Source organism: Felis catus, chromosome C2 (assembly GCF_018350175.1).
Source record: "Felis catus isolate Fca126 chromosome C2, F.catus_Fca126_mat1.0, whole genome shotgun sequence".
NCBI classification, from domain to species: Eukaryota; Metazoa; Chordata; class Mammalia; order Carnivora; family Felidae; genus Felis; species Felis catus.
The window spans coordinates 75,491,671-75,516,263 of record NC_058376.1 but is presented as its reverse complement, the minus strand read 5'-3'; the positions used below and the strand labels follow the sequence as shown (position 1 = coordinate 75,516,263).

The 24,593-nt window shown below is 38.1% G+C and overlaps 1 protein-coding gene across 1 annotated transcript in view; it reads right to left on the bottom strand.

Moving 5' to 3' along the window:
- Window positions 1–24,094, bottom strand: part of FGF12 (fibroblast growth factor 12) — a 560,445-nt gene extending 536,351 nt beyond the window's left edge. The window contains exons 1-2 of the mRNA XM_011286026.4: window positions 23,974–24,094; window positions 23,640–23,781 (exon numbers count right to left, since the gene is read on the bottom strand). Of these exons, the coding sequence (XP_011284328.1) occupies window positions 23,640–23,652 (13 nt within the window). The 5' untranslated portion in view covers window positions 23,653–23,781; window positions 23,974–24,094. The remainder of the gene's footprint in view (window positions 1–23,639; window positions 23,782–23,973) is intronic.
- Between the last annotated feature and the right edge of the window lie 499 nt (window positions 24,095–24,593).

Below are 24,593 nucleotides of genomic sequence, written 5' to 3'. Positions count from 1 at the left end.
TCTTTTAAAATATTTGTCCCTTTCAGGACAAGTCTTTTATATTAATGCTATAAAGATAATTATGTGTCATGAGAGAGATGTCTTCCCTCATCCTGTCTAAAGATTTATATAGTTCTTTAAAAACTGTCATCAATATCAGGTCATGATCTCACTGTTGGTGAGATAAAGCCCCACATTGGGCTCTGTGCTGACAGCGTGGAGTCTGCTTGGGATTCTCATTCTCCCCCCCACCCTCTGCTATTCCCCAGCTCACACATTCTCTCTTTGTCCCTCTCAAAATAAATAAATAAACATTAAAAAACATAGCTCCCAAGAGATCAAAGAAATTAGGGTGCCTGGGTAGCAGTCGGTTAAGCATCTGACTCTTGGTTTCAGCTCAGGTCATGATCTCACAATTCGTGAGATCAAGCCCTATTGGGCTCTGCACTGAGAGCATTGAGTCTGTTTGGGATTCTCTCTCTCTCCTCACCTCCCCACTCTCTACCCGCTCTTGATCATTCTCTCTCTCTCTCAAAAATAAATGAATAAACATTTAAAAAAAAACCCTGCCATTACCATCTCCCCACGAAATCCCATAGCACATGTGTAACTTTCAAATGTTTTTTTTTTTCCCCCTTCTCATTTCTGGTTTCTTATCCTTACCTACCACTAAATATCAGCCATATCTTTTTTTTTTTTTTTTCTGGATTCAGGTTTTAAATATCAGATGAAGGGTTAGACAAAATAACATTCATGCCATTTGCAACTTTACCATTTTTTTAAATTATGTTTTAATGTTTATTTATTTTTGAGAGAGAGAGAGAGAGAGAGAGAGACAGAGTGTGAGCAAGGGAGGGCCAGAGAGAGAGGGAGACACAGAATCCGAAGTAGGCTCCAGGCTCTGAGTTCTCAGCACAGAGCCCGACGCAGGGCTCAAACTCACAAACTATGAGATCATGACCTGAGCTGAAGTCAGCCACTTAACCGACTGAGCCACCCAGGCACCCCGCAACTTTACCATTTTGTTATATGTTGGTGTTTTCCACAACAAGGAAATTGGTTTAAACCTCTTTGTCCTTTCCTTTCATTCACAATTTGAAGTAACAGGAAAGAATTATGTCAGTGATGATCATGGCTCTCAGAATGCTATACCTGGTAGGATATTAATACCACTGCTGGGTGTGCAGAATTCTAAGTAATAACTGCTCAACTGTGGTGAGGTGCACACGTTTATTTCTAGCTTGTTAGAGAAGAGCACAATGATCTAGGACACATGTCAAATCTTCCGTAATTTCTAACTGCTAATCATCTATAATCAACAAATCTATTCTTCCTTAGCCACCCTGGCAAAAAGCCACTGATCTGACAGAATAAGCCATCACTTGCAATACTTGGAAAGAGTTGAATTTCCCAATTTATCTTGAGCTTGACCTTCCATCCCAATTATTACTTTAATTTTAAGTAATGACCAACCAAATCTATTACATGTCAGATAATGAAGTCAAGTATTCAGAAGGAGAGCAGAGATATGGAAAAGACTAAACACCAGAGTTAGATCTTGCTATAAGTTCTCTTTCTACCACTCACTCCCTCTAGACTACTGGTTCTGCCTCTGTAGCACTATGGGTCGGCGAGACAATTCCCACATCCCTTTACTCGGTTATTTCATGGCCCCTAATTATTTTTATTGCAGAGGAAATCAGTTTGAATCTCTCTGCCCCAAAGGTAACAACAGAACTTAAAGATAACTTAAGAGATCATTTTACTCAGACACAAAAAAAGATAACTTAAAGCTCAATGGTCATCAATTCCTGTCTTGGGAAATGAACCAAGATTCCCCATCACCACTAACACAGGAGCAAATCTCTCCTTCCTGGCTGGAAGGGGAAATAGCAGTGCCCCTCATAAAATCACTTGGAAGCTAAGAGTGGTAATTAGCACATTTCACGAGCTCTCTGTTTTTTTTTTTTTTTAGGTTAAGGAACTTCGATTCCTTACCCTGTTATTAAAGTGTTCATTTCATATGCATACTCTACTCTCTGTTTACTAGAGTCTTCTAAACTGCAGTCTGAAAAGGGACACAATACTTTAATAATATCCAAATACTACAGAATATAACCAAAGATCATAATCACAAACTCAGGCCATTATACTTCTTTAAATAAAATAAATTATAGCCACAGTTGTTGAAATTTAAGATTTGTTATATTTAATGTGCTGAGATAAAATAAAATGTGAACTTTACTTTGCAATGAAACAAACCTAAGCAAATTCCTATGGCATCATAATAAAAAGAAATATTTCATTTTTTAAAGATTTGTCATGGAATATGAGGCAGAGATGAAACAATGCCTTCTCAGTACCATATTTCCTCATTTTATGAGTGGAAGTTACTTATCATATTTGAGGAGATACATTATTAAAAGCATATGGCGCCACAAAGGAGTCACACTCTTCCTCGAAATATTAACATCACACACTACTAGCAACTTTGAACACAGCATTATTTTAAAAGGTATTCATGGAAAAATACTGTGTGAACAGCAAAACAGAGACAGACCATTTAGCAATGTCTCATATCAAATGTAGGTCTATTTGCTGCAATCTTTACACAGACTCTGGTCTGTAGTCTGGTGGCAAAGACACTGGTCCAGGAGATCAATAAAATAACTGGTTAAAATAACTTTCAAAAAGGTTACAGATGAAGTATTCATTATCTGTAAAGTTAGATAATTGAACTAAGGTTTTTTTCTAGTTTTGTGATCACAAACCAACGTGCTACAAATATTAGATAAATTCACCTTAAAAATGGACATGGAATAAGGGGCGCTTGTGTGGCTCAGTCAGTTAAGCGTCCGACTTCGGCTCAGGTCATGATCTCACAGTTCGTGAGATTGAGCCCCGCATTGGGCTCTGTGCTGACAGCTCAGAGCCTGGAGCCTGCTTCAGATTCTGTGTCTCCCTCTCTCAGCCCCTCCCCTCCTCACTCTCCGTCTCTCTGTCTCTCTCTCAAATATAAAAAATAAAACATAAAAAAATTTTTTTAGATGTACATGGAATTAAATACCTAAATTATGTCAGTTGGGAAGCTTCTTATAGCCTTCTTATTTTAAAATGGAGTGATCATTAAAATGATATTCATGCTCAAATATAAAAAATTGTTGCCCCGCGTCCAGCTCTGTGTTGACAGCTCAGAGCCTGGAGCCTGGTTGAGATTCAGTGCCTCCCTCTCTCTGCCCCTGCCCCACTCTCTCTCTCTCTCTCAATCCCCCCTGCCAAAAAATAAACATTAAAAAATAAAAAATAAATTAAAAAAACAAATAAAAATTGTCCGTGTCACTGTAGGAAAAGCTTTCAGAAATTCGAAAGACTTGATTATAGCTCTCCACCTTAATTTTTTAAACAACCATGTATTATTGGTATTTTCTCTACATTGCTCAGGCTTCAGGAGTTTCAGAGGATTTCACACTGATTTCCAAAAGATGTTATCTTGTTCTATACTCTTCTCTACTCCAGATCAACTATCCTTTCTAATAGGAATTACCTTACTCACTTGTGAATCTAGAGTGCTTAGCATAGTATTTTTAACAAATACTCAATATTTTTTTTGGTTGAATGAAGGACAAAAAAGTAAAGATATTAGAGCATATTTCACAACAAAATGTGCTTTAAGCGTTTGCAGACATAATTGATTTCTCACACAGAATTTCACTTCTTAATACTTAGCCTCCTCTTTAAATATACACATTCCTCCCAGACACAATAGAAACACTCAGTAGATAGGAGATTCCATCATTCTTTTTTGGTGCCTAAGAAATTAAGCTTTGGTGGGGTGCCTGGGAGTGGCTCAGTTGGTTGAGTGTCCTCGGCTCAGTGAGTTGGAGCCCTGTGCTGGGCTTTGTGCTGACAGCTCAGAGCCTGGAGATTACTTCTGATTCTATGTCTCCCTCTCTCTCTGCCCTCCCCCACTTGTGGTCTGTTTCTTCTCTCTTTCAAAAATAAATACACATTTAAAAAATTAAAAAAAAAAGAAATTAAGCTTGGGCATTTTCTGTAAAAGAATTCCTTAAAAACATATATTCAAAATACATCACTTGGGTTCATAATTGGTAAGGCTTCTGATTTAATAACATAAACATAATGATACTCTCAAAGAGATAATAATCTTTTATTAACTAGACTCAAAAAACACCCTCGACTTTTTTAAACTGGAAGACAGTGTCTAGATCATCATTTCTTCAGCCCACCTCATGTTACCAATGACGCAACAGAAGTGCATGAGGTAAAGTGACTTTGCCAAGGTCACATCAAGTCAGTGACTGAGTGCTGAATACCAGAAGGGCCTTCAGATCACCCGACTCCTAGCTCAGTGTTGTTTCCTTCCTTCCTGTCCTCTCCGATTTATTCATCCAGAACTAACTGACCAAGCAGAAACAATTGGGAATAGTCAGACCTCTATTAATAACAACTTGCATTTATATAGTACTATATACTTTACATAGACTCTCTCTCCTTGAATCCTTCCAAAACCCCAGAGACAGGATTTACTTCCATTTACAATAAACTAAGGTCCAGGAAGGTAAAGTGATATGTCCAAGGTCACACAGCTAAATTTGAATGCACACTTTCTTACGACAAATTTAATTCTCCATACATAAATCCATATCAATCTCTGTTCCACAGATATAATCAATCAAAGAAAAAGAATTATTCCATTATGATCCTCATCTGTACCCTATGAAGCCACAATTCTAAAGGGCCTGACTCAGTAACTTTGTGAAGCCTTTGTGAAAAATAACTAACTAACTAAATAAATAAATAAATAAATGCAGGCTGAATTTGAAAGAATTTTAACACTAACCAGATGAATAACCCATGCAAAGGTAATAAATGAATTGAGAAAAAGGACAGGACAGTCACTGAAATGCACGTCCAGCAAAGTGATTTAGACAAGGACAAGGAAGACCTTCATTACCTGCTTATTTCAGCACCTGCTTTTAAGGTTAAGGAACTAAAACACTTCCATCCTCAACCTTCCAAAAAGTAGAAATCTTGGGCTATCTTGAAAAACATGTTATGATAGTCGTGGCCACCCTTTGAACCAATATAATAGTCTCTCTGGTGGCACTCACAAAAGATCCTAAGAAGTACAATCTGTACCCCCAGAATCGCTGAGGTCAGGGCTGTAACTAAGGACAAGAAGTAGAATGTGAGGAAGTGTTCAGAGAAGTCTTCGTGGGAGCTGACAAGAGCAGTACATCCCGGCCCTAACAGGAGGAAGGGGGACCCAGGGACTGATGACAAGGTATATGCACAGATAATAATGAATCATGTCACTCCCCACCATACAGGATGAGAAGGACAGAGAAGACACTATTTTGTTTCTCATTTTTAAAAACAGTGGAAAAGGGACACCTTAGTGGCTCATTCGGTTAAGTTTCTGACTCTTGATTTCAGCTCAAGTCATGATCTCGTGGTTGTGTTTGAGTCCCCATTGGGCTCTGTGCTGACAACCTGCTTGGGTTTCTCTCTCCCTCTCTCTCTTTGCCCTTCCCTTGTGCGCTTTCTCTCTTTCTCTCTCCCGCCCTCTCTCTCTCTCTCTTTCTCATTCTCTCTTTCAAAATAAATAGATAAACTTTAAAAAGAAAAAAAGAAACACAGCAGGGGAGAAAAATGCTTCTAACAAGGTGGGGGAGGAAGTTTTTATGCCTTACCAGATTTCTAAAGGATGAAGACTGAGAGTTCTTTCCTACTGGCAACTGGAAGTTAGGTCACAGTGATGATGACCCATTACTTAGAGGCTGGATCTGAGCTCAGGGTGAAATCTGAGTGCCGTTCAAAAAAGAAGGAAGAGGCAGTAGAGGCTATGAGGTGCTTGAGTGTCAGTTCTGAGTCTTTAGCTACTTTATACCCAGGATACAATGGAAAAAGTTATGAAAATCAAATAAGTAAATATTACATATCAAGGGCTTTATATTTTTATTTATTCAGGTAACTTTCTATTGTATACTTAATATGTGCCAAGTTACTGTCAAGTTAATATGTGCCAAACAAAGAAGAAAGACATATTCTTTCCCTTCCCGATGCTCACAGCCTAGATGACGAGCCTGGTCATGGACTCAAAGAAACTATAGTGTAGAAGGAAATCAGCACTGCAGGAACATTCAGAGGGCCAGAGGAAGGAAAGACCTTTCTCAACCGAACAAGGCCCAAGACAAACCTCACTGAGAAATTTATAATCTAATGATTTGTAGATATAAAAAGTTAATGTCCTTTGGGAAGATATGATAAGATCTCTTTCAAGTTGTTGTGTTTTGTTTTTAATGAGTAATGTAATTATTGTTAGTATTATATTACTGATAAGGAACTGACTATTCAGCAGTATATTTTATAGGTCTTAGCTTTCCTACAACACACCACTTGCTAATAGTTAATTAAGTTACGAAACCATAAATTTAACAGAATGCACTACATTCTTAAGTGTTCATTGAAGACAACATTCTCCGCCTCTCCAAAATGTTTAAAGTCTATGTTTATACATCTGTTGTGTGCTTTTGAGACAATGTAAACATGGAAAACTCTCAAAAATATGTTGCAAAATGGCATAACCAGGGCTTCATTTGGGAATCACCCCTGAATTTGATAGGTGAGTTTAAATTCAATCAATATTAATCTGTGCAAATAAAAAGAGCCTTGTTCTTCCAGTTTCTTCCATTAATCCAGAGTGGCCCTGCTTTCAAATGAAATAATGACAACTCCAAGCTTTCTGTCTTTCTAACGTTACACGAAAGAGTTTGGAGTTTCATACCTATGTCCAAAGCAGAGCTCCTTCATTTGAAATGCTCTTTTAAAAGAAATCCTCAGGGGTTTTCAAAACTGATACTTCCCTATCTTTGAAACTTAGAGCCACCAGTTAAAAAAGTTAATCCTATTTAGAGATAGGGTAGGGAATCAATAGGAGTTAGTGGATAGATATTTAGTAGAGGAATAAAAAAAAAATCAGAGTTCCAGTCCTGACTTCATTGGGATTGAGCCTTTTTTTTCTCTGAGCCTCAGTTTTTCCAGGTAAAATGAAGATCTTAAAATGAATTTTAAAGTCCCTTCTGACCATGAAGACTCTTCTACAGTGCTGGAAAATTAGTAACTTTGCCAGTTATGAATTGGCAAGAGGATTTTTCTGGAAATTATTGCTTGAACTGTGAGAGCTGAGACACATTGCCAATCATGAATTTGAGGGTGGACTTACTCAATCCCACCCCTTAGAATCTCTAGCACTTGTTAATAACTCCATTACAGCATTTACCACATTGCATCTTGAGCAATGGTGTCTGTCTTCCATGCTAGTGTGGAAGGCTTACAAGGTCACATACTATCTCTTATTCAATGTTTTGCCAATGTACAGCAATGCATGACTCAGAACAAGTGTCCAATATATGCCCAAGCAGTGGAAAAATAAATGAATTACTATGTCAAGGCATCTCAAAAAATAATTTAGTCATAATCTTGGTACCTTTCTTAATCTTGTAATTCTTTTAAGGTATTTACATGTTGGTTTCTCACAAGAAGTTTGACTACTTCCATGACCCTGATGTCTGACAATCTAAGTATGTTGAATAAAAAGGAGAAACCAGCCAGAGTGCTGTGAAAATTCCACAAAATGCTGTTTCCAGCACCTCTGAGCTAAGATTATCTTTGTGCAAGAGCATCTTTCAAAAGTAAAGAAACTTCTGGCTAAAGATGGGGAAAATGAACACAAGCTTTTACTTTCATTCCTACTTGAAACATCAATAAAAGTACAATAAATGTGTGTATGTATGTGTGAGAGAGAGGGGGAAATCTATGAAGATGGAACAAAAGTGAGACAAGATCACAACAACTAAATTTCAGAAAGAGGAAACAAGCTAATGAAGATATAAAGGATTTAGCAGACCTGAGAATGCTGAATTCTAAGTCGGCAATGGGGAAAGACCGTAAGCAACCTAACTCAGACTACAGAATCTTCAAAAGTTCAAACGGTGGTAGCACGAGGTTTCTCAAGAAGTACAATGAATGGGGTGTGGGGTAAAATATGCAGTATTGGTGTAAAGTTTGTTTTTAACAAGGAATTATAACCTCAAACCTTTTCCTAAACAGTGAACATCCAGACACCTGCCCTCCCCAATCCCAGTAGAAGACTGGAGATTTATTCCTTGTAGAAAATAGAACAGAAGCTCCCCATACAATGGGTAGAACCACATGGAAAACTGGGAGATTAAGTGAATGTGTATATGCTGATTGCTGAGACCCACATAATTCCAGCAGCCACATCTTTGTCATCCAGGCAGGAGAAAAAAAGTCTTTGGGGAACTTGTAAATATTAAGAGGCAAGACCTAAAGATACTGAATCAGGAGCTCCACAGTGAGCAGCCCACTGTGATTACCCTATAACTGAGATCATTTCAATAAGCCCATCCATGTGCACAGAGATTCCTTCCAGTAACCTTTTGAGCCCCCACACTTTGGAAGGGGCAACCAAATATAAAAAATATTGGTAAAAACTCTCTAACATGAAAGAGAAAAATTAAAGCAAGGAATTTAAAAAAAGCTAACTGGAAACAATGGCTATAGAAGGAGATGAAAACTTCTGAAAAATATAGCATTACTATCCTTAACAAGGTATTAGAAAATATTGCCTTAGCAAAACAAGACAGCATAATTTAAAATCAAACATTCAAAGAAAAGCAACAAATAAGGATCTTGGAACTAAAAGTCTGATACCAGAAATTTCAAAAATAAATAACAGAAAGATTAAAAGATAAAATTGAGTCTATCACCTAGAGAATAGGGAAAAATGCAGAAGAGATGGAAAATAAAAGATAAAATATATGAAAAATAAAAACATCAAATAAGAAATTCAGGATATCAATATCTCAGTAATAAGATTTCCAAAAAGCTGGAATCGAACAGTAACAAAGGAGGAGGACGAGGAGGGGCAGAAGAAGAAATTACCAAGAAAAAAATATTCAGTAAAGTTTTCTAGATGTAAAGAATGAGTTTCCATATTAAGGAAGCCTGCTAAGTGCCCAGCCTAATGGGTAAATATTAAACCACAACAAGGCAAATCTTCATAAAGTTTCTGAACTCAGCCAAGAAGAATAGATCCTGTAAGTTTTCAAAGAGAAAAAAAATCAGTCTGTTCAAAAAACAAAGAATCAGAATGGCATCAGACCAGAACAACCAAAGTGAAAGACAAAAAAGATATTATAGCAGTGCCATTTCAGGAAAATGATTTTCAAACTAAAATTCTTTACCAAATTATTATTCAAATGAGGAAAGAATGAAGGTATTTTCAGATATCACAAAGATATTTCAGATATTTCAAGTTTAACTATTATGTATCTTTTTTTTTTTCAGGAAGTCACTGGAAAATTTATTCCCCCAAAATAAGGGAGAGAAGAATACAGAGGATACAGGAGAACAAGAGATCAAAGCAAAGAGACCTGCAGAGATTTTCCATGGTGGTGGAAAGGAAGATTCCAAAATCAAACCCATGTACAGGGCATCAAAGGAAAAGAGCACATATAGAATCAAGTCAAAAAGTACTGAGAGAGATCACTTCAAGAAGATGACCTTGATAGAATTATCTCTACAACTGAATGTCTTGAGATGAGATTCAGAACACTGGCAGAGAGACCTGTAGTTAAATAGTGAAAAGTACACAGAGAGCTGAGCAAACAAAAAAACAAGACAGCTATCAATCAGAGAAAAAACACAAAATCTTAAGAGGAAAGGAAGAGTAATGATAGTTTAACTTGGTTAGTCATAAAAAGTATTTACCAGGTCATAATAATTAACTACTAAAACCCGATCTAACCAAAGTAACAAAGTAACAGCCTTGGGAAGATGGCAGGCTAGAAGGATGCCTGTAAGGGTGAGAATGTGATCATGAAAAGAGATGGAAAGTTCATTTCCATGGCAGGACATCAACAACAGATCTGAGAAATTGAGAGGCAGCAAGAATATTATATTATTTAGAATATGAGAATAAATATCAAAAAGAGTTGAAAGTGATTGTTTCTGAAGAGAAAAAAAATGAGGGAGGAGACAAGAAACTATCTTGGATAATACGCTTTCTAGAACTGTGACAAAAATAATAAGTAAAAAAAAAAAGCAAAGGAAGAAATCACCTCAAATTTTATTCATGAGGGATTGTCTTTATAACTCTTTTGTTCCAGAAACATTCTTAAAGGAATGAGTATCTTAGGAGGCTGCAGCCTGCTCCCAACACCCTCACCTCCTCACTGAGACATGATTCATGGCCAGTCAAGATCAAAAGAGGTTGCTCAGAGAAAAGACAAGGCTGTCTTTGCCATCTGTCTAACTGCTCCTTATGGCTATTAGATGAAAATCATCTGCTGACCTTCAATTTTGAAATCTTGTTCATAAATCTTTCACCAGCCAGGATGAGACCTTCTCTATATAAGATGGTATTCTAGATTTCAACCATTGATTATCGCTGTCCAATTTGACAGGAAGTGTCTTCCTGGAACAGTTTGAAGACTTTGATCCAAAAGTGGTATCTTTGAGGGGTTACTGTATTTTGCAGCTCTATGTTGAGTTACAACTAAAAGTTCAGACTGGAATACTATGCTTGGAATTCATTTAAATAATTAAGCAAACATGAATCCATCAGACTCAGCAAAAGCCATGGCTATAATTTTGTACCAGAGGTTATAATGAGGCAGTTTTGAGATATTTAATCATAGCTATGTTTTGTTGAGTCTTTCCTACATGCCAGGCAGTGTAGTAAACACTTTAATATGTCATCTCATTTAATCCTCAAAACATCTCCTTTAATAGATACTATTATTAGCACCATTATATGAATGATAAAATCCATAGCTAGGGAGATTTAGGAACCTTGCCCAATTTCTTCACATAGAAAATGTACAGACAAAAATCAAAAACAGAATTGGGTTCAGAAACTACTCTTTTTAACTTCCTTATATTCCCTAAAGAAAGATAGCTAGAAAAACAAAATATGCCATTGAAAGAGTGATGGTAAGGTTTAAGTCAAACATATTTCTTACATGAGTCTTCATATATTAAGGGTAGGAGAGTTTGAAGAGTCTGATATAACATAGTTGCAAAATACACGTATATTAGTACTTGTGTCATTTGTGCCCTGTAATCATAATTCTGAGACTTGATAATAATTTATAGACCTTCAAGGTATGGTTTTTGAACCTGACACATTTCAAAATGATTCTCTGGACCTTTCTCCTAAATACCAATTTGTAATTTGCAATGCAAAAATTTCAGGGGATTGAAAGCCAAAAGTGACCAGAAGTGAAATTCACTGTTCCATTAAGCAAGGGAAGTGTCTTAGCATCAGAGACTGGCAAAAGTCATAGAGTAAAATACTGGATCACAGTATTTTCTCTGGCCATGGCAGTATGTTTATAGGTATGCCTTGCTTTGTAAAGTGGATGTTTTCTTGAAAAGCAAGGGAATAACTGAAGCTTTGCAAGTAGAATTATACTCTAAAAGCCCTGGGAATCTAATTTTTAAAGATAATTATATTAATTAATGTTTTAAATGTACATTATCATCATCTACATTACGTAATTTGTAACAGGCTTCCACAATTTCCCCTAATCTTTCATGATTCCTCATTCACTGTACCGTGTCCCCAAACCTACCTGCTTCATGAGGGTGGGGACTTTGTCTTCTCACTACTATACTCAGTACAGTGGAACAGTATCCTGGAACGGTATCCAGCATAACAAATATTTGCTAGATGAATGAATTAACCAACCACTTAATGTTTTCCAAGTTGTAACATGTTTGCCAATTAATCTATACCTTTGATTATACTATTCCATCAGCCTGGAATAGTTTTACAATATGTCAGTTCCATTCCTTCTGCAAGACCAAACTCAAATGCCAACTCCCTTCTCTGTGTTCCCATGGATTATATTTCTGTATCTGGTGTAATAGCAAAGGGTATAAACCTTGTCATAATCATTGGTCTCTGTCCTATAACACCTAGCCAGAGCAATCCACACAGAAGATGTGATATTAAGAGTAAATTTAAATTTTAATCTAAATTTTCACATGCATCACCAGCAGTCAGCTCTTCCCAGACTCCTGCTTGTGTCTACCTTCAAAAGTTTGTCTATAAGGTCTTCGTGAGGTCAGAAAAGGTCTTTTTTCCATTTTTAATCCCAATGGCAACCAATGTGCGTGATACAGAGAAATGGATAAATGGACACTTCCAAACATACATTATTTGTATACATGTATTATTTATTTACATTATTAATAACAACTTTGTATTAACTAACTAACTGGTGTGGTTGTACTGGGGTGATTTTTTAGACATAATCTTACTCTTTTAAGCTATATGTTTTCCTCATGACAATGCTACCCATGATCCCTTATTCTGACATTCCTCAAATATCAGCAAAATACACATTTATTTCTATACTCAATAACAAGGTACAAGAGAAGTTTAGCTTGTCTACACAAGCTGAGGAAACTGGACCGCATTTTAGGTCAGACAATGGGGACAAATTAGTAAAATTCTGTCAAGCAGATCAATGGATTAACCAATCAGTGTCACTACTCTTTAATTTTTATAGCATGATATAAACACTATGTCTTGAAAACTATGGTTTGGAACAATATACCATTGTTGCATGGCATTCTGGTGGCTCCAACCAAACAAAAATGAGTAAATTGGAGTTAGGCAGGATAAAGGAGAAAACCACTGAGGGCAGCAAGGTTAGCAGTCTAAAGAAGAGTGAGGAGGAATGGAACCAATTCTAGATCCATTACACCTCATGTCAAAGGAGGAGGAGGAGAATGATGGGAAAGGAAGGAATGTGTCATTAAGAGTAAGAAAGGTAGCAGCTTCCAGCATCAAGTAGGAATCCTGTCATGTATCAGGAATGTTCATGCGGTATTAAGGACACCAATAGCTGCATCTAGTTCTATGGAACAAAGCTAAGGTAATAATTAGGAGTTTGAGACAAGAATCCAGCCCCATTCAGGAAAAGAGGAAGGTGTAAGCCTAAGGATCAAATAATAACCTCAACAGCAACAGCTGTTATTATTGACTACTGATTTTAGACTTGGTTCTTTATATATATTTTCTTTCCTTGCCCCATCAATTTTGAAACAGCCATTGTACAGATGAGGAGGCAAAGACACAGAGACAAATCCTGCTCAAGCCATAGGGATTAACAAGTTGCTAGTTGTTATGTCTGATTTCAAGTCTTTTTTTTTTTAATGTTTATTTATTTTTGAGAGAGAGACAGAGACAGAGACAGAGCACAAGCGGGGATGAGGCAGAGAGAGAGAGGGAGACACAGAATCTGAAGCAGGCTCCAGGCTCTGAGCTGTCAGCACAGAGCCCGACACGGGGCTTGAACCCACGAACCATGAGATCATGACCTGAGCTGAAGTCAGACACTCACCCGACTGAGCCACCCAGGAGCCCCTGACTTCAAGCCTTATAATCTTTCTACCATACCACTGAGCTTCCCAGATATGCAGGACAGCTATTGGAGGTGAGATAAAAATAAAAAATGGTAATTGTAACCCCATGGTTAGTTAAGCCATTGGGTTTAGAAGTCAACAGAAGGCATACAAGAACAAAGGACTCTTTCTCATACCCACCTGATACCAGGCAGGAACTTCCAGTGATGCCCCAAGTCTACTCTCACTGGCCCGAAGCTTGGGGGAGACTGAGCCTACAGAGATCAGGCATCCTAAAACTTAATAAAATGTACACATTTAACATGTGTGTGCAAAGATGGGCTAGTTTTCAATAACAAAGATAAGTCTAGACTCACCAGACTAGAGCAAAATATGCCTTCGACTTTCAGTAGGGGTTAAACTCACAGATGATAAAGCCAGTCTGCCACTTACTAGCTGTGTAATCTGGGAAAGTTACTTACAGTCTCTATCCCTGGTTTTTTTACTTCCTAAAATAGGAACAACAATAGTGCCTGAATCACTGGATTGTTATCAGGATTAAATGAGTCAATATACAGTAAAACACAGTGCTTGGTACATAGCAAAAGCTACATTAACATTATTTCAAAAGGCAATTATCTCTTCAAATGTCCTTTCAATGTCTCACATGAATAAAGCATAAAACCATGAAGCATGGATTTGCTTGAGTTCAGTTTGAGTAGATTTGTTTAAAAGATTATCACTGAACCCAATACCCAGTGTACCTATGCTTTATTAACAACAACAACAACAAGAAACTTAAATATTGGTGAAAATTTTGAAAATGGGGAAAAATCCATTCATAATTCAATTAGCATTACCCAAATATTGCCACTTTTTTTGCAAATTACAATCTACTCTTTGTCCATGGACATACAAATTCTACATTAATGAAATCAGTACATATAACCACATCACTGTTTTTTATAAGGATCATCATATCACAAGTATTTCTGATTGTAACTCATGTTCATAAACATGTCAATGGCTGTCAAATTTCCACCTCATCACTGTATTTCATTCTTGGTGCGTTCAAGAAATTCAGCTTATTAACCATGAAACTCTTAGACTTTGGATAACTTTCATCTGGAAGTGAAAATGTATCTTCTATCTGAAATGATCTGTAGCTAATCAAATATCAGAAGAGATAGTTATCGGTTTTTTAATTGTTTGAAGACTGAAGGACTGAGCGCAATTATTTTTTAATAATATATTACTGCTGATTGAGGGCTATAAGAAAATCAAATCTCCTTCTATTACGTCAGTAAAACACTCAGCACTTGGGTTTCTTGGCATTATTCTGTTTGTCTTTCCTTTTTTTAGGGGTGAGGTGCTGGTTAGGGTGGGAGAAAGGAGAAAACCGTATCTACCAAATCAACTTCACATATGACTGATTTATAAATAAACTAATCTTAATTGTAAAGAAGACCCGTGTGAGGATAAAAAAAAAAAGCATAACATACAATCTGTTGAGAAAATGTCACTCAGATAGCCAAAGAAATAGGAGACCAAGGCACCAACCATAAATCCTTAAACAGAATTTATCCACTGTGGTACCTACATAAATACCTCACAAATGCTGGTTCTGACAATCCCAGAGATGAAATGAATCTTGCCTCTAATCCACCCTTGTTTCACAGATGAAGAAACAAAGACAGCGCAACTCTAAATTAACAGTTGGGGCAGGAAGCAGGATTCAATCCAAATCTTCAGATTCCCCAGCCAGGGTCTTTGCCACAAGGCTCCCGCAGCCCCCACTCAGTTCCGACATACCTGGGCCTATTTGTGGTCATAATCATGCAATCTACAAATGCCAGCCAAGTAGCAATTGACCTCCTCATCTTAGTCCTTTCTCACTTGGAACCAAATAAATTGCTCAACTCACCAATAGACCTAGCAATGTCAGTCACACAACTCACAGTATTAAAAATCTAGCTCAGACCTATAGTGTGTCTTTAAAATTAATGTGGTAGTAATGACCACCCCGTTGTATTTTCCGTAGACGTCAAGTCTAAACAGGACCAAGTAAAGGAAGAACACAAAGTAGCTGAAAGAGCAGTTTCTCTGTAATAAGAAAATAGAAAACAATAGGCAAATCAAGTTTAAAAAAAAAAAAAAAAAAAAAAAAGACTTAGGACCCTGAGCTCCAGAGAGGAGATGGAAGAGATTATTCCCCAGTTCTTCCATTGAATACAGGGACTAGAACCTGAAGGGAGGTTTTCTAGCATCTAGCCCAATATTAGTTTTGTTGTGTGTTTTTTAATTAAAGTACTTTATTTATTTGTTTATTTATTTATTTGTTGTTTCAAGATTGTTAACATACTATAATATTAGTTTCAGGTGTAAAATACAGTGATTCATCACTTATATACAACACCCAGTGCTCATCACAAGTGCCCTCCTGAATCCCCCTCACCTATTTAACCCATTTTCTCACCTCCCTCCATCAATCCGCAGTTTGTTAAGAGTTTGTTTCATGGTTTTAGTTTTATTTCATCAGAACATGCAGCATGTTTTCTGTGCCTCAGTGGATCACATCAGTTTGCAATCCCTTTAGTGTGCATGCCCCAGTTTGAAAAACTCAGAGAATCCAAACACATACTAGGTAATCAATAAGTACTGCTTATTAAATAAATCAACCAACTGCCTTGTTTTAAAATTGCTTTAGTTGTCTCCCTTGCCTCAGTATTATTGAGGGGTTTGCTCTATTTGCATCATCACTTTGCTTTTTTATGCTGATGCCAATGCAAAGTCCACAGGTAAAAAGTACCTATGTCATCTCCTTTTAAATCATTTGTAGACTTGCAAATGAAGCATGATTTGCATGGCAACCTTTCTCTTGACACGTAGCAAATACTTCTCCTTTAAATCCCAGAAGAGAAAAAGAAGCAAATCAAATTCAATTTTAAATAGTACTAGAAATGTTAAAAATATTTTGAAATGAAAGAAGTGCCTTAGGAGAAAACTGCTCGAATAATTTAATTTTAAACTTTCTAGATGTTAACAATTAGAATGATTATGTCATTTTTTTTAAAGCCAGAAACATATCTAGGTTTTTGGTTTCCAAAAAGTTGAAAAAGAATGTCCCAATTTGCCCTCTGTTGAGGTTTGCTCCACCTGTTTGAATATTATCAGTATTTAAGGGTTCAAGAAAAACCATTTCACACGGGTGATAACTGTAAGAATGAATGGGGTAGGAAGAGACACATTATTGGCAGATTGGCATTGCTGCTTCCTCCTACCTTCTGGTAAAGGGAATCTGATACATTTAGTTATCTTCTGAATGGCCTGTAAAAGCTTCTGAGTTTGTTTTTTTTTTTGCAGTCCGTCCCTTTGGGCTGCTTCTCAGGCTAATGGCAATCCACAATGAGGAGAGCAACAAAAACCCCAACTACAAAATAACAACTTCGTATCCTTCTTTTGCATAGTTTAAAGTCCACTTTCCGATTATCTGCACTCTCTGAATCACTGGTGATGGGGTTTGTCTCAGTTAAGAAGCCAGTCTATGATTTGTAAAAAAGGGGGAAAAGAACAAGGGTCTGTGGAGGAGCAACAGGTGTCCTTTGGGACTTCTTCCAAGGTACCCTCAATTGTATCACAGGAGTGAAATACCATGGCCTCCTCTGGGGTGGGAATCCCACATTCCCAAAGACAAGGAGACAAAGATTGTTTGAAAAAGTAACTGGAGAGAAGAGCAAACTAAAATTAGAACTATAGACATAGATCCTGGGAAAAAAAAATCCACCATGTTCTAAGTGCAAGGATGCTAATGCAGAGATGAAGATAATTGGGGGAAATGATGTGTCTTCTTAGCCTCAGACACCCACAGTCTATTGACCTGTCTATTTTCTATCCCAAGCCTATAGTATAGGAATTAGGTCTCTTGTCTATGTGTCACACTCTCTTAACACTTAAGATAATAATAGTCAAGATCCAGGCAGTGGGAGTCCTGTAGTGTTCCTGATGAGTGACTCAGGTACATGTTATATTTTCATATTAATTCCCCCCCTCCATGGCTTATCTATTGGTTCCTAATTGAGGATGCACACCCTAACAATCTGAGGTGCTTCTTAAATATCCCAATGCTGTGTACCATGCATACCTAATGATTTTGATGTGCACCCCTGATGGAGAATGCTATTAGTCATCAGATTTTACACTGTCTGTATTTTAAACCATTCAAGGTGTAATACTTGACCCAATCTATCCCCATCCCCAAACCCACACGATGTTATTATATAACTGCCTCACAACTAAGTCCTAGCAAAACAGATACAAATTCAGGTGTTCAAGGAGTTACTATAGAAATATAGACTAAGCACAGAAGAAATCCCTTTTAGTAAATTAAAGCCTTTGCAGAAATCAACGGGGAAGATTTGTTGAGTATCCATGCGACACATTGGCTTCTAAAACTACAAAGGTAGCAAAGGACCAATTCCTTCCCTCCAGGATCTCACATTCTAGGGAAAAGACAAACACATCTAATAATAACAAAAGACTAAGTGTGATTCTACAGAACTCTGCATGCTTTACTGGTATGCGTTTAATTTCATAATCATGATATTATAGTGCGGGGTTTGGGGTGGGTACAGTAATTCTTATTTCACAGAGAAACAAAGATGAGTTGCCTAAGTCACTTAGTCTTTCTGAGCCTCTGTTTTTGCTATCTATAAAATGAAGTTAAAATGCCTAATCACAGGGTTTGAAGGGAGATATGTCTTAAAAGCCCCTAGAAAGAATACAAAGTGTCTCATGAATGTTATTTGCGGCAGTTAAAACATGACAAGTCAGAAAATCCAATTTACCACTACTGGTCCATGTAATGGGTACAAGACAGCATACCTAATAGGGTCAGTACTTCAGAAGCTTAAAGGCATAGAGACAGAGGTAAGGGGTGGCACTGCTTGCTGCCACCTCTGGGCTCATTCCTGATGCTAACACACCTGACAATCAGCGCCTAAATCAGACAGTAGGTTACTGGCAAGGTAGCTGGTCAGCCAGACCGCTTTTAGAATAGATACTTAGCTTGAGTTCAGATGTTTTCCCCACACAATAATTTTGTTTAGATAAACCAAAAGGGGAACAAAAGGTAGGCACTGCTGCTGTGGAATGTCAAGTGTCCCTATAGAGGCCATTAATCACTGTAAGACTTTATACTCTAGCCTCTGGGCAACCACCAGCACTGAAAAATGAATAAGGAAAAGACATACGATGTTGGAAATAAACAGCTCCTGAGTCTGTTCATGTGTCTCCAGAACAGAAGGAAGCTCCTAGAGGGCAAGTCAATGCACTATTTATATCCCCATACCCTGCATTTAACAATGCTCTTGGAACAATGCAGCAACTAAGTAAACCTTTTGAATTCAATGAAATGAACTCCCTTTACAACGTTAAGAATCATGAGACTCAGAAGAGAAACAAAATGATTTGCCCAAGGTTACTTATTAGAGCTGGGGTAGCAAAAAGGATCTCATGCCCAATGCCTCTTCTATTGTTATGTTTTTTACTGCATTATATTTTACCTATCCCACCACAATGGCCTCAGAGTTTGGGATTTTTTTTTAAAGCATGAAATAGCTTTTCTTAAAATCACTTCCCAGATCTGCTCAACTAGTTACTACAGATACATTTCCCTTCTCTCCTACAAAGTGAGTCACTCTGGTTTCAGAGAAACAACTGTTCTGTGCCTTAAATATATTGGTTCATGCCCCTGGTTCGACTCTAATGGTTGATGTGAAACCCAGAAGAGAGTTGAATCTTCACTGGGAATACATGTGCAGTTCTCTACAGAGAAAGCAGGTCAGGTCACTGCCTTCTATGTTCTGGAATCAAAACTGATGTTTCTGGTACCCAAACATCTTTCACCTCTCTTGATTTACTCTCTACTGAATGCATGAACATGGCATGGTAAACTAAGTCAGGCCATTCAGGCCAACATATGTAACCAGAACTCCGCTATGGTAAACAAAAATGTTTTAGCTGAAGCAGGCAGCTGGGTAGCTGCAGGATAGTAAGAAGTTCAGATGATGCCTGCAGGAAGGTTAATCTATTAGTGGAGTCATGAGAAGGAGATCTTAAGACTGGGGACTGCACCTTAGTTTTCTTTTAGTCTCAGAAGCAGGCACATTGAGAATATAGCAGGTATTCAGTAAATACTTGTTTAAATAAAGAACACAAAGATTGCAATGCTGATTGTAGGAAATGCATTATGTGGGAGACAAAAACAATACTTAGGTCACATAAAGTATGCCAACAAAATACCAATTAGATGGCAGGGAGGTCAGGGAAGATTTTGTGGAGCAAGGGGCACATCAAATAAATCTCAAAGGAGTTAAACAGGGCCATAGGCCCATGGGAAGAGGTTAAGGCAATATTCACTCTAAGACATACCTTGATTTAAGCAGTCTAATATCACACTACCCTGGGTTAATACCGGGATATTGTCAGAAGCTCAGAATGGACCTACAGAATAAGTGTTCAAAGATAATCGGGGGTTGAAAGTTAAATGGCTTGAGGAAGAGCAGAGAGGGTATTTAAAAGTGAATCCATTTTCTGATCTAACCATAAAACAAGCAATGTCTTTTCCATCTCATTCCCATTCTTTCCAAAAGCAACCAAAGACCTATAACATGACCACATATCCAGGAGCTTCCGTACTGATTAGAGGATATCACATCCTCTATACGGAGGTGGCAGTCTTAGATACAATCAGTTCCCTAAGACCTAGACCTGTGCTTCTCCCACTTTAATGTGCATGCAAATGACCAGCAGATTTTACTGAAATGCATGTTGATTCAGTAAGTCTAGGGTAGGGCCTGGCGTTCTGAATTTCTAACAAGTTCCCAGATGATGCTAATGCTGCTTGTCTATTGGCCACACCTTGAATAGCAAAGACCTAGACCAGTGGTTAATTCTGGCTAGCTATTAGCATCACCGGGGAGCTTTTCAAAAATACCTACACCCAGGTTCCACTCCGGAACCAATTAAATCAGAATGTCTAGAGGTGTGCCCTAAGCATCTTTATGCTTTAAATGCTCCACAGGTGTTTCTAATATGCCAGCCGGAGGTTTAGAACCTAGCTAGACAAAGAAAAGATGTGGTGCAGGCAGAAAAAGGCAAAAAGAAGATGAGAGAGAGGGACAGAGAACCTCTTGCGTCACTCTAAATCAAGGCTTCTCAAACTTTAATGGGCATGTACATTACCTGGGGATGTTGTTAAAAATCAGATTCTGGTCCAGTAAGCCTAGAATAAAAATCCAGATTCTGTACTTCTAAAAAGCTAGTCTTCAAATCACACTTTGATTATCAAGAATCCAAATTAGTGGTGTCCAAACATTGCTGCACCTGGCGTCTTTAAAAAATACCTGTGCCTCTCTTACACCTCAACATTCTGATGTCAGTGGTAGGGATTTGGCCAGGCATGAGGATGTTTAAAAAGCATGCCAGATGATTCTAATGTGTAGCAAAGTTTGTGAACCACTGCAAGACATAAATTCTGTCAAAGCTGGTCAGACTGTGAACCAACCCAAATCTTTGAGGCAATATTAATTATCATGGTGCATAAAAATCACTGAAATTAGATCATGATTGGTTGCTAGGTCAATTGATTTATTTTCCTCTCCTCCTTACCCTGGATGATAGGAAGTGATGCAAAGTAATAAGGAAGCAAAAAATTTTTATCCTATTTGTAACCTGATGTTCTGCTAGAGACTCTGGACAAGTGTTCTAAGAAAGGTTTTCAAATGCTGGAGGTAATGTGAAGGTTGTCAAATGCTGGCAACAAGATTCAAGATTAATTGGGCCATTAGATTTTTTTTTTTCTGAAATGAAGAACTCTTGAACCCTCAACTGAATCATTCAGTAACACTCTTTGAATCTATGTTAAAAGAGTTTCCAATAGAAAAGAAAATTATATGTACTTACATTTGAGAATGTCTTCCTAGAATTAGATTTAAATCTGCGGGGGAAGGAAGTTTGTGCATGAGAGCATAAAGTATGAAAGATGCATCAATTAGAATGAGATATGGATATACTTCTCTCAATATACTTTTTTTTCTTCTATAATAAAAATTTCAAGTTAGCTACCATTTTTCCTGTGCCATTTGCCTCAACTTAGAAAGTGAAGCTAATGTGTAAGTAATTAGCCATTCTTAATATGATCACTACCTGGTTAATTCGTTTTTTTAAAGGAAGTCTAAGAACTAAACGCAAAAGGACTTTCACTGTGTCTTGTGCCTGAAGCAATTTGGTACCACTGCAAAACGACCACAATAAAGGCAAAATTCTTCATTGCCTTTGGGTCAGTGCTGTGAATCATGCCTGTATCACTGCGATCTGGATTGGCATACAACTTCTGGCGTGATTCTTCTCAGATACATTTCTGAGATTCTTTCTCCATTCCAAATTCCCAAGATTGGCAGTACTTATGGCTAGAACGCTACTGTTATCAACCTGAGATATAAATCACCTGGCACTTTGAGTGACATGTAGCATATTTTATGGGCAAAGAAGGGAAGTAAAAAACAATCACTAAGAGATACATCCTCTGTATATGGTGGATCAAAAATTAGTATATAAATTGGAAGCAAAAGTGTTACTCAGAACCCTTGCCAAATAAAGTTTAATAACCAAATAGCAGGTGTCATCTAAGTGCAAAAAAAAAAAAAAAAACTGCTTTAGAGTAAAATGATACTCTCTGTTGTTAACTTATGTTCCAGAAATAATCAACTAGAATATTACAGATCTCTATGAGTTAAAACTGGCTTCTCATTTAAAAACGGATTACACAAGAGTTAATAAATATATGCCTCATCTATATAAGAGACATGGACTCTCTCATGTAGGTACATCATTATTGAACATAGAAATGCCCATCAGCAAATCCTAAAGATAATCTGTCTAATTTGAAAATTGCCAACTAGTGTAAATCCATGTTAATTCAGTTCTTTTCATACTGTAAATGCTCTCCTAGGTTCAAATACTGAACTCTTCTAATTAAATACTTAAAATACTTTACTGAACATATACCTGCTATTGTTTGACACTCTGTTTTTACTAGTCAGCTCAGAAATAGGTAACCCCCCACCATTCCCTGATCTGAGCACATTGCCACGATGACTGACATTCCTGGTTTAAAAATAAAACCTTGTTTCAAATATAGCTTCTCGAGTTCTGGGTAATGAATATAGTTTCATAAAAGTTGACATCATTTCTTCTGATTTCACCAGAATTAAATACATCCAATATTCCTACTGGGTATCTGACCACATCACTCAAGGTTCTTGCAACCTGGTGGGTGTTTGAAGGGGGAGGAGGAGGAGGAGGAAGAGGAGGAGAAAGAGGAGGAGGAGGGGGAGGAGGAGGAGGAAGAAACCTGCATAGATGGAGTTAAACCCGAAGGATAATCAGCCTTACAACTGTAATAGTCATTTTGTTTGTTAAATATGGCATCACAAGTTGATTTTTATAGTTCATTTACCAGTTCGTATGTGTATAGTATGCAGATTTGCTTATGAGGAGAATATTAATATATTCATGTCCAGAACTAGTAAATGCATCACGCTTGGGAGCCAAGCAGTACTCTGATACACTGTTCTCCTTAGAGGTCAGTTCTAACGCACACTGTTTCAAATAGACCCAATTTGTCTGCTGATATATATTCAAAATGCAGTAGGATGTGGTCATACACGCCCAGAAATACCATCTTTATGGGGTGGGGGTGAAGAAATCCAAACATTTTTTAATAGCAATGCATTACTGTATATCAGATACAAACATGCCTGCCAGCAATCCTAAAGCAAATGAAATATATTATTTGAGCCCATCCACTCTACAGAAAAGAAACTGCTTTACCAACACATCTCTCCTCCCCCATCATCTAAAGACTCTCCCCCCACCCACCCAAAAAGAAAAAAAAAAAAAAAAACTCATCACACTTCACTACGCAACTGATGGAGTATTAAACACTGTCTTCCAAGCTGTGGGAGTTAAAAAGAAGTCGCCTTCCTGCCACACTCCCCTGGTGCTGCAACGGACATAGCATCTCCTCCTATCGACCTAGTATGATGCTCGCTCCCCAAGCACTGCAGTCCCCTCGCTGAGGACTGCCCTGGCCACACGCACATCCAGCGGGAAGTCCCCCGATGGGGACAACCACATACCTTTGCTCTCCATTTCGGTCCCTTTCGAGTGCTGGAAGTTCAATGGAAGTTGGCCGGAAGATGTGGGCCCGCTTCAGATTCCCAAATCTGGGAAGCCAATCTGATGATTTCGCCCGTACTTCCTTCCTTCCCCTCAGGCTTCCTGAAAGATGGGATTTCTTAAACCTTGAAGCTGCAATCAGGCACCAAAGGACACTTAGCAGCAGCAGATTGCCTCTACAGGGGATGGGTTGCGACGCGTATCTGGTATTGAAATGCATGCATGGTGCCCGCTCAGATTTTTTTGTTTTCTTTCTTTTTTTTTTTTTTTTTTTTTTTTTTTTTTTTTTTTTACCTGGGTCTGGAAGCTGCCAGCAGGAGCTGTCCTCCGAGCGTGGTGCTGCAGGTGTAGTGACAGATCATCCCACTTTGCTCCCTGGATGTACAGCAGATTTGCATGGGCGCTGGCACGCATGCGCAGGGCGTCCCCCCTCCCCTTTTCGCCGCCTCCCGCTCCCCCGCCCCCCTTCGCCGCTCTCCCCAATACGGTCCTCAGTTATCCTAGCTGAGGAGCTGTAGCATTCGGTCACTGGGAAGCGCTGCTAAAAATAAACGCCGGACCGGATTTTCCTTTGCTAACTAGAAAATGGATTGGATTGGGATTGTGCATCAGTTTCGTACGATTTTCCAGGATGGATTACGGAAGCCTTAGAGGCGGCTAGGGTCTCTGAGCTAGGTATGGCTTTATTCAGAAGCAGAAGGGAGAGAAGAGGAGATTCATGAATCCTATTTAGTGGTCACAGTTTGGGGTTCTCTTCCTACTTGCTGCAGTAACTTTCCAGATGTATGCTTCCCCTTCCTCTACCCACTTCCCCTGACTTTATATTTCTCTTTGCATTCTCCTATTTGTTTTTGCTTTGTTTGGGGATGAGACGGGTGTCATCATGGAGGTACTAAAGGTTAATATTCTCCCGC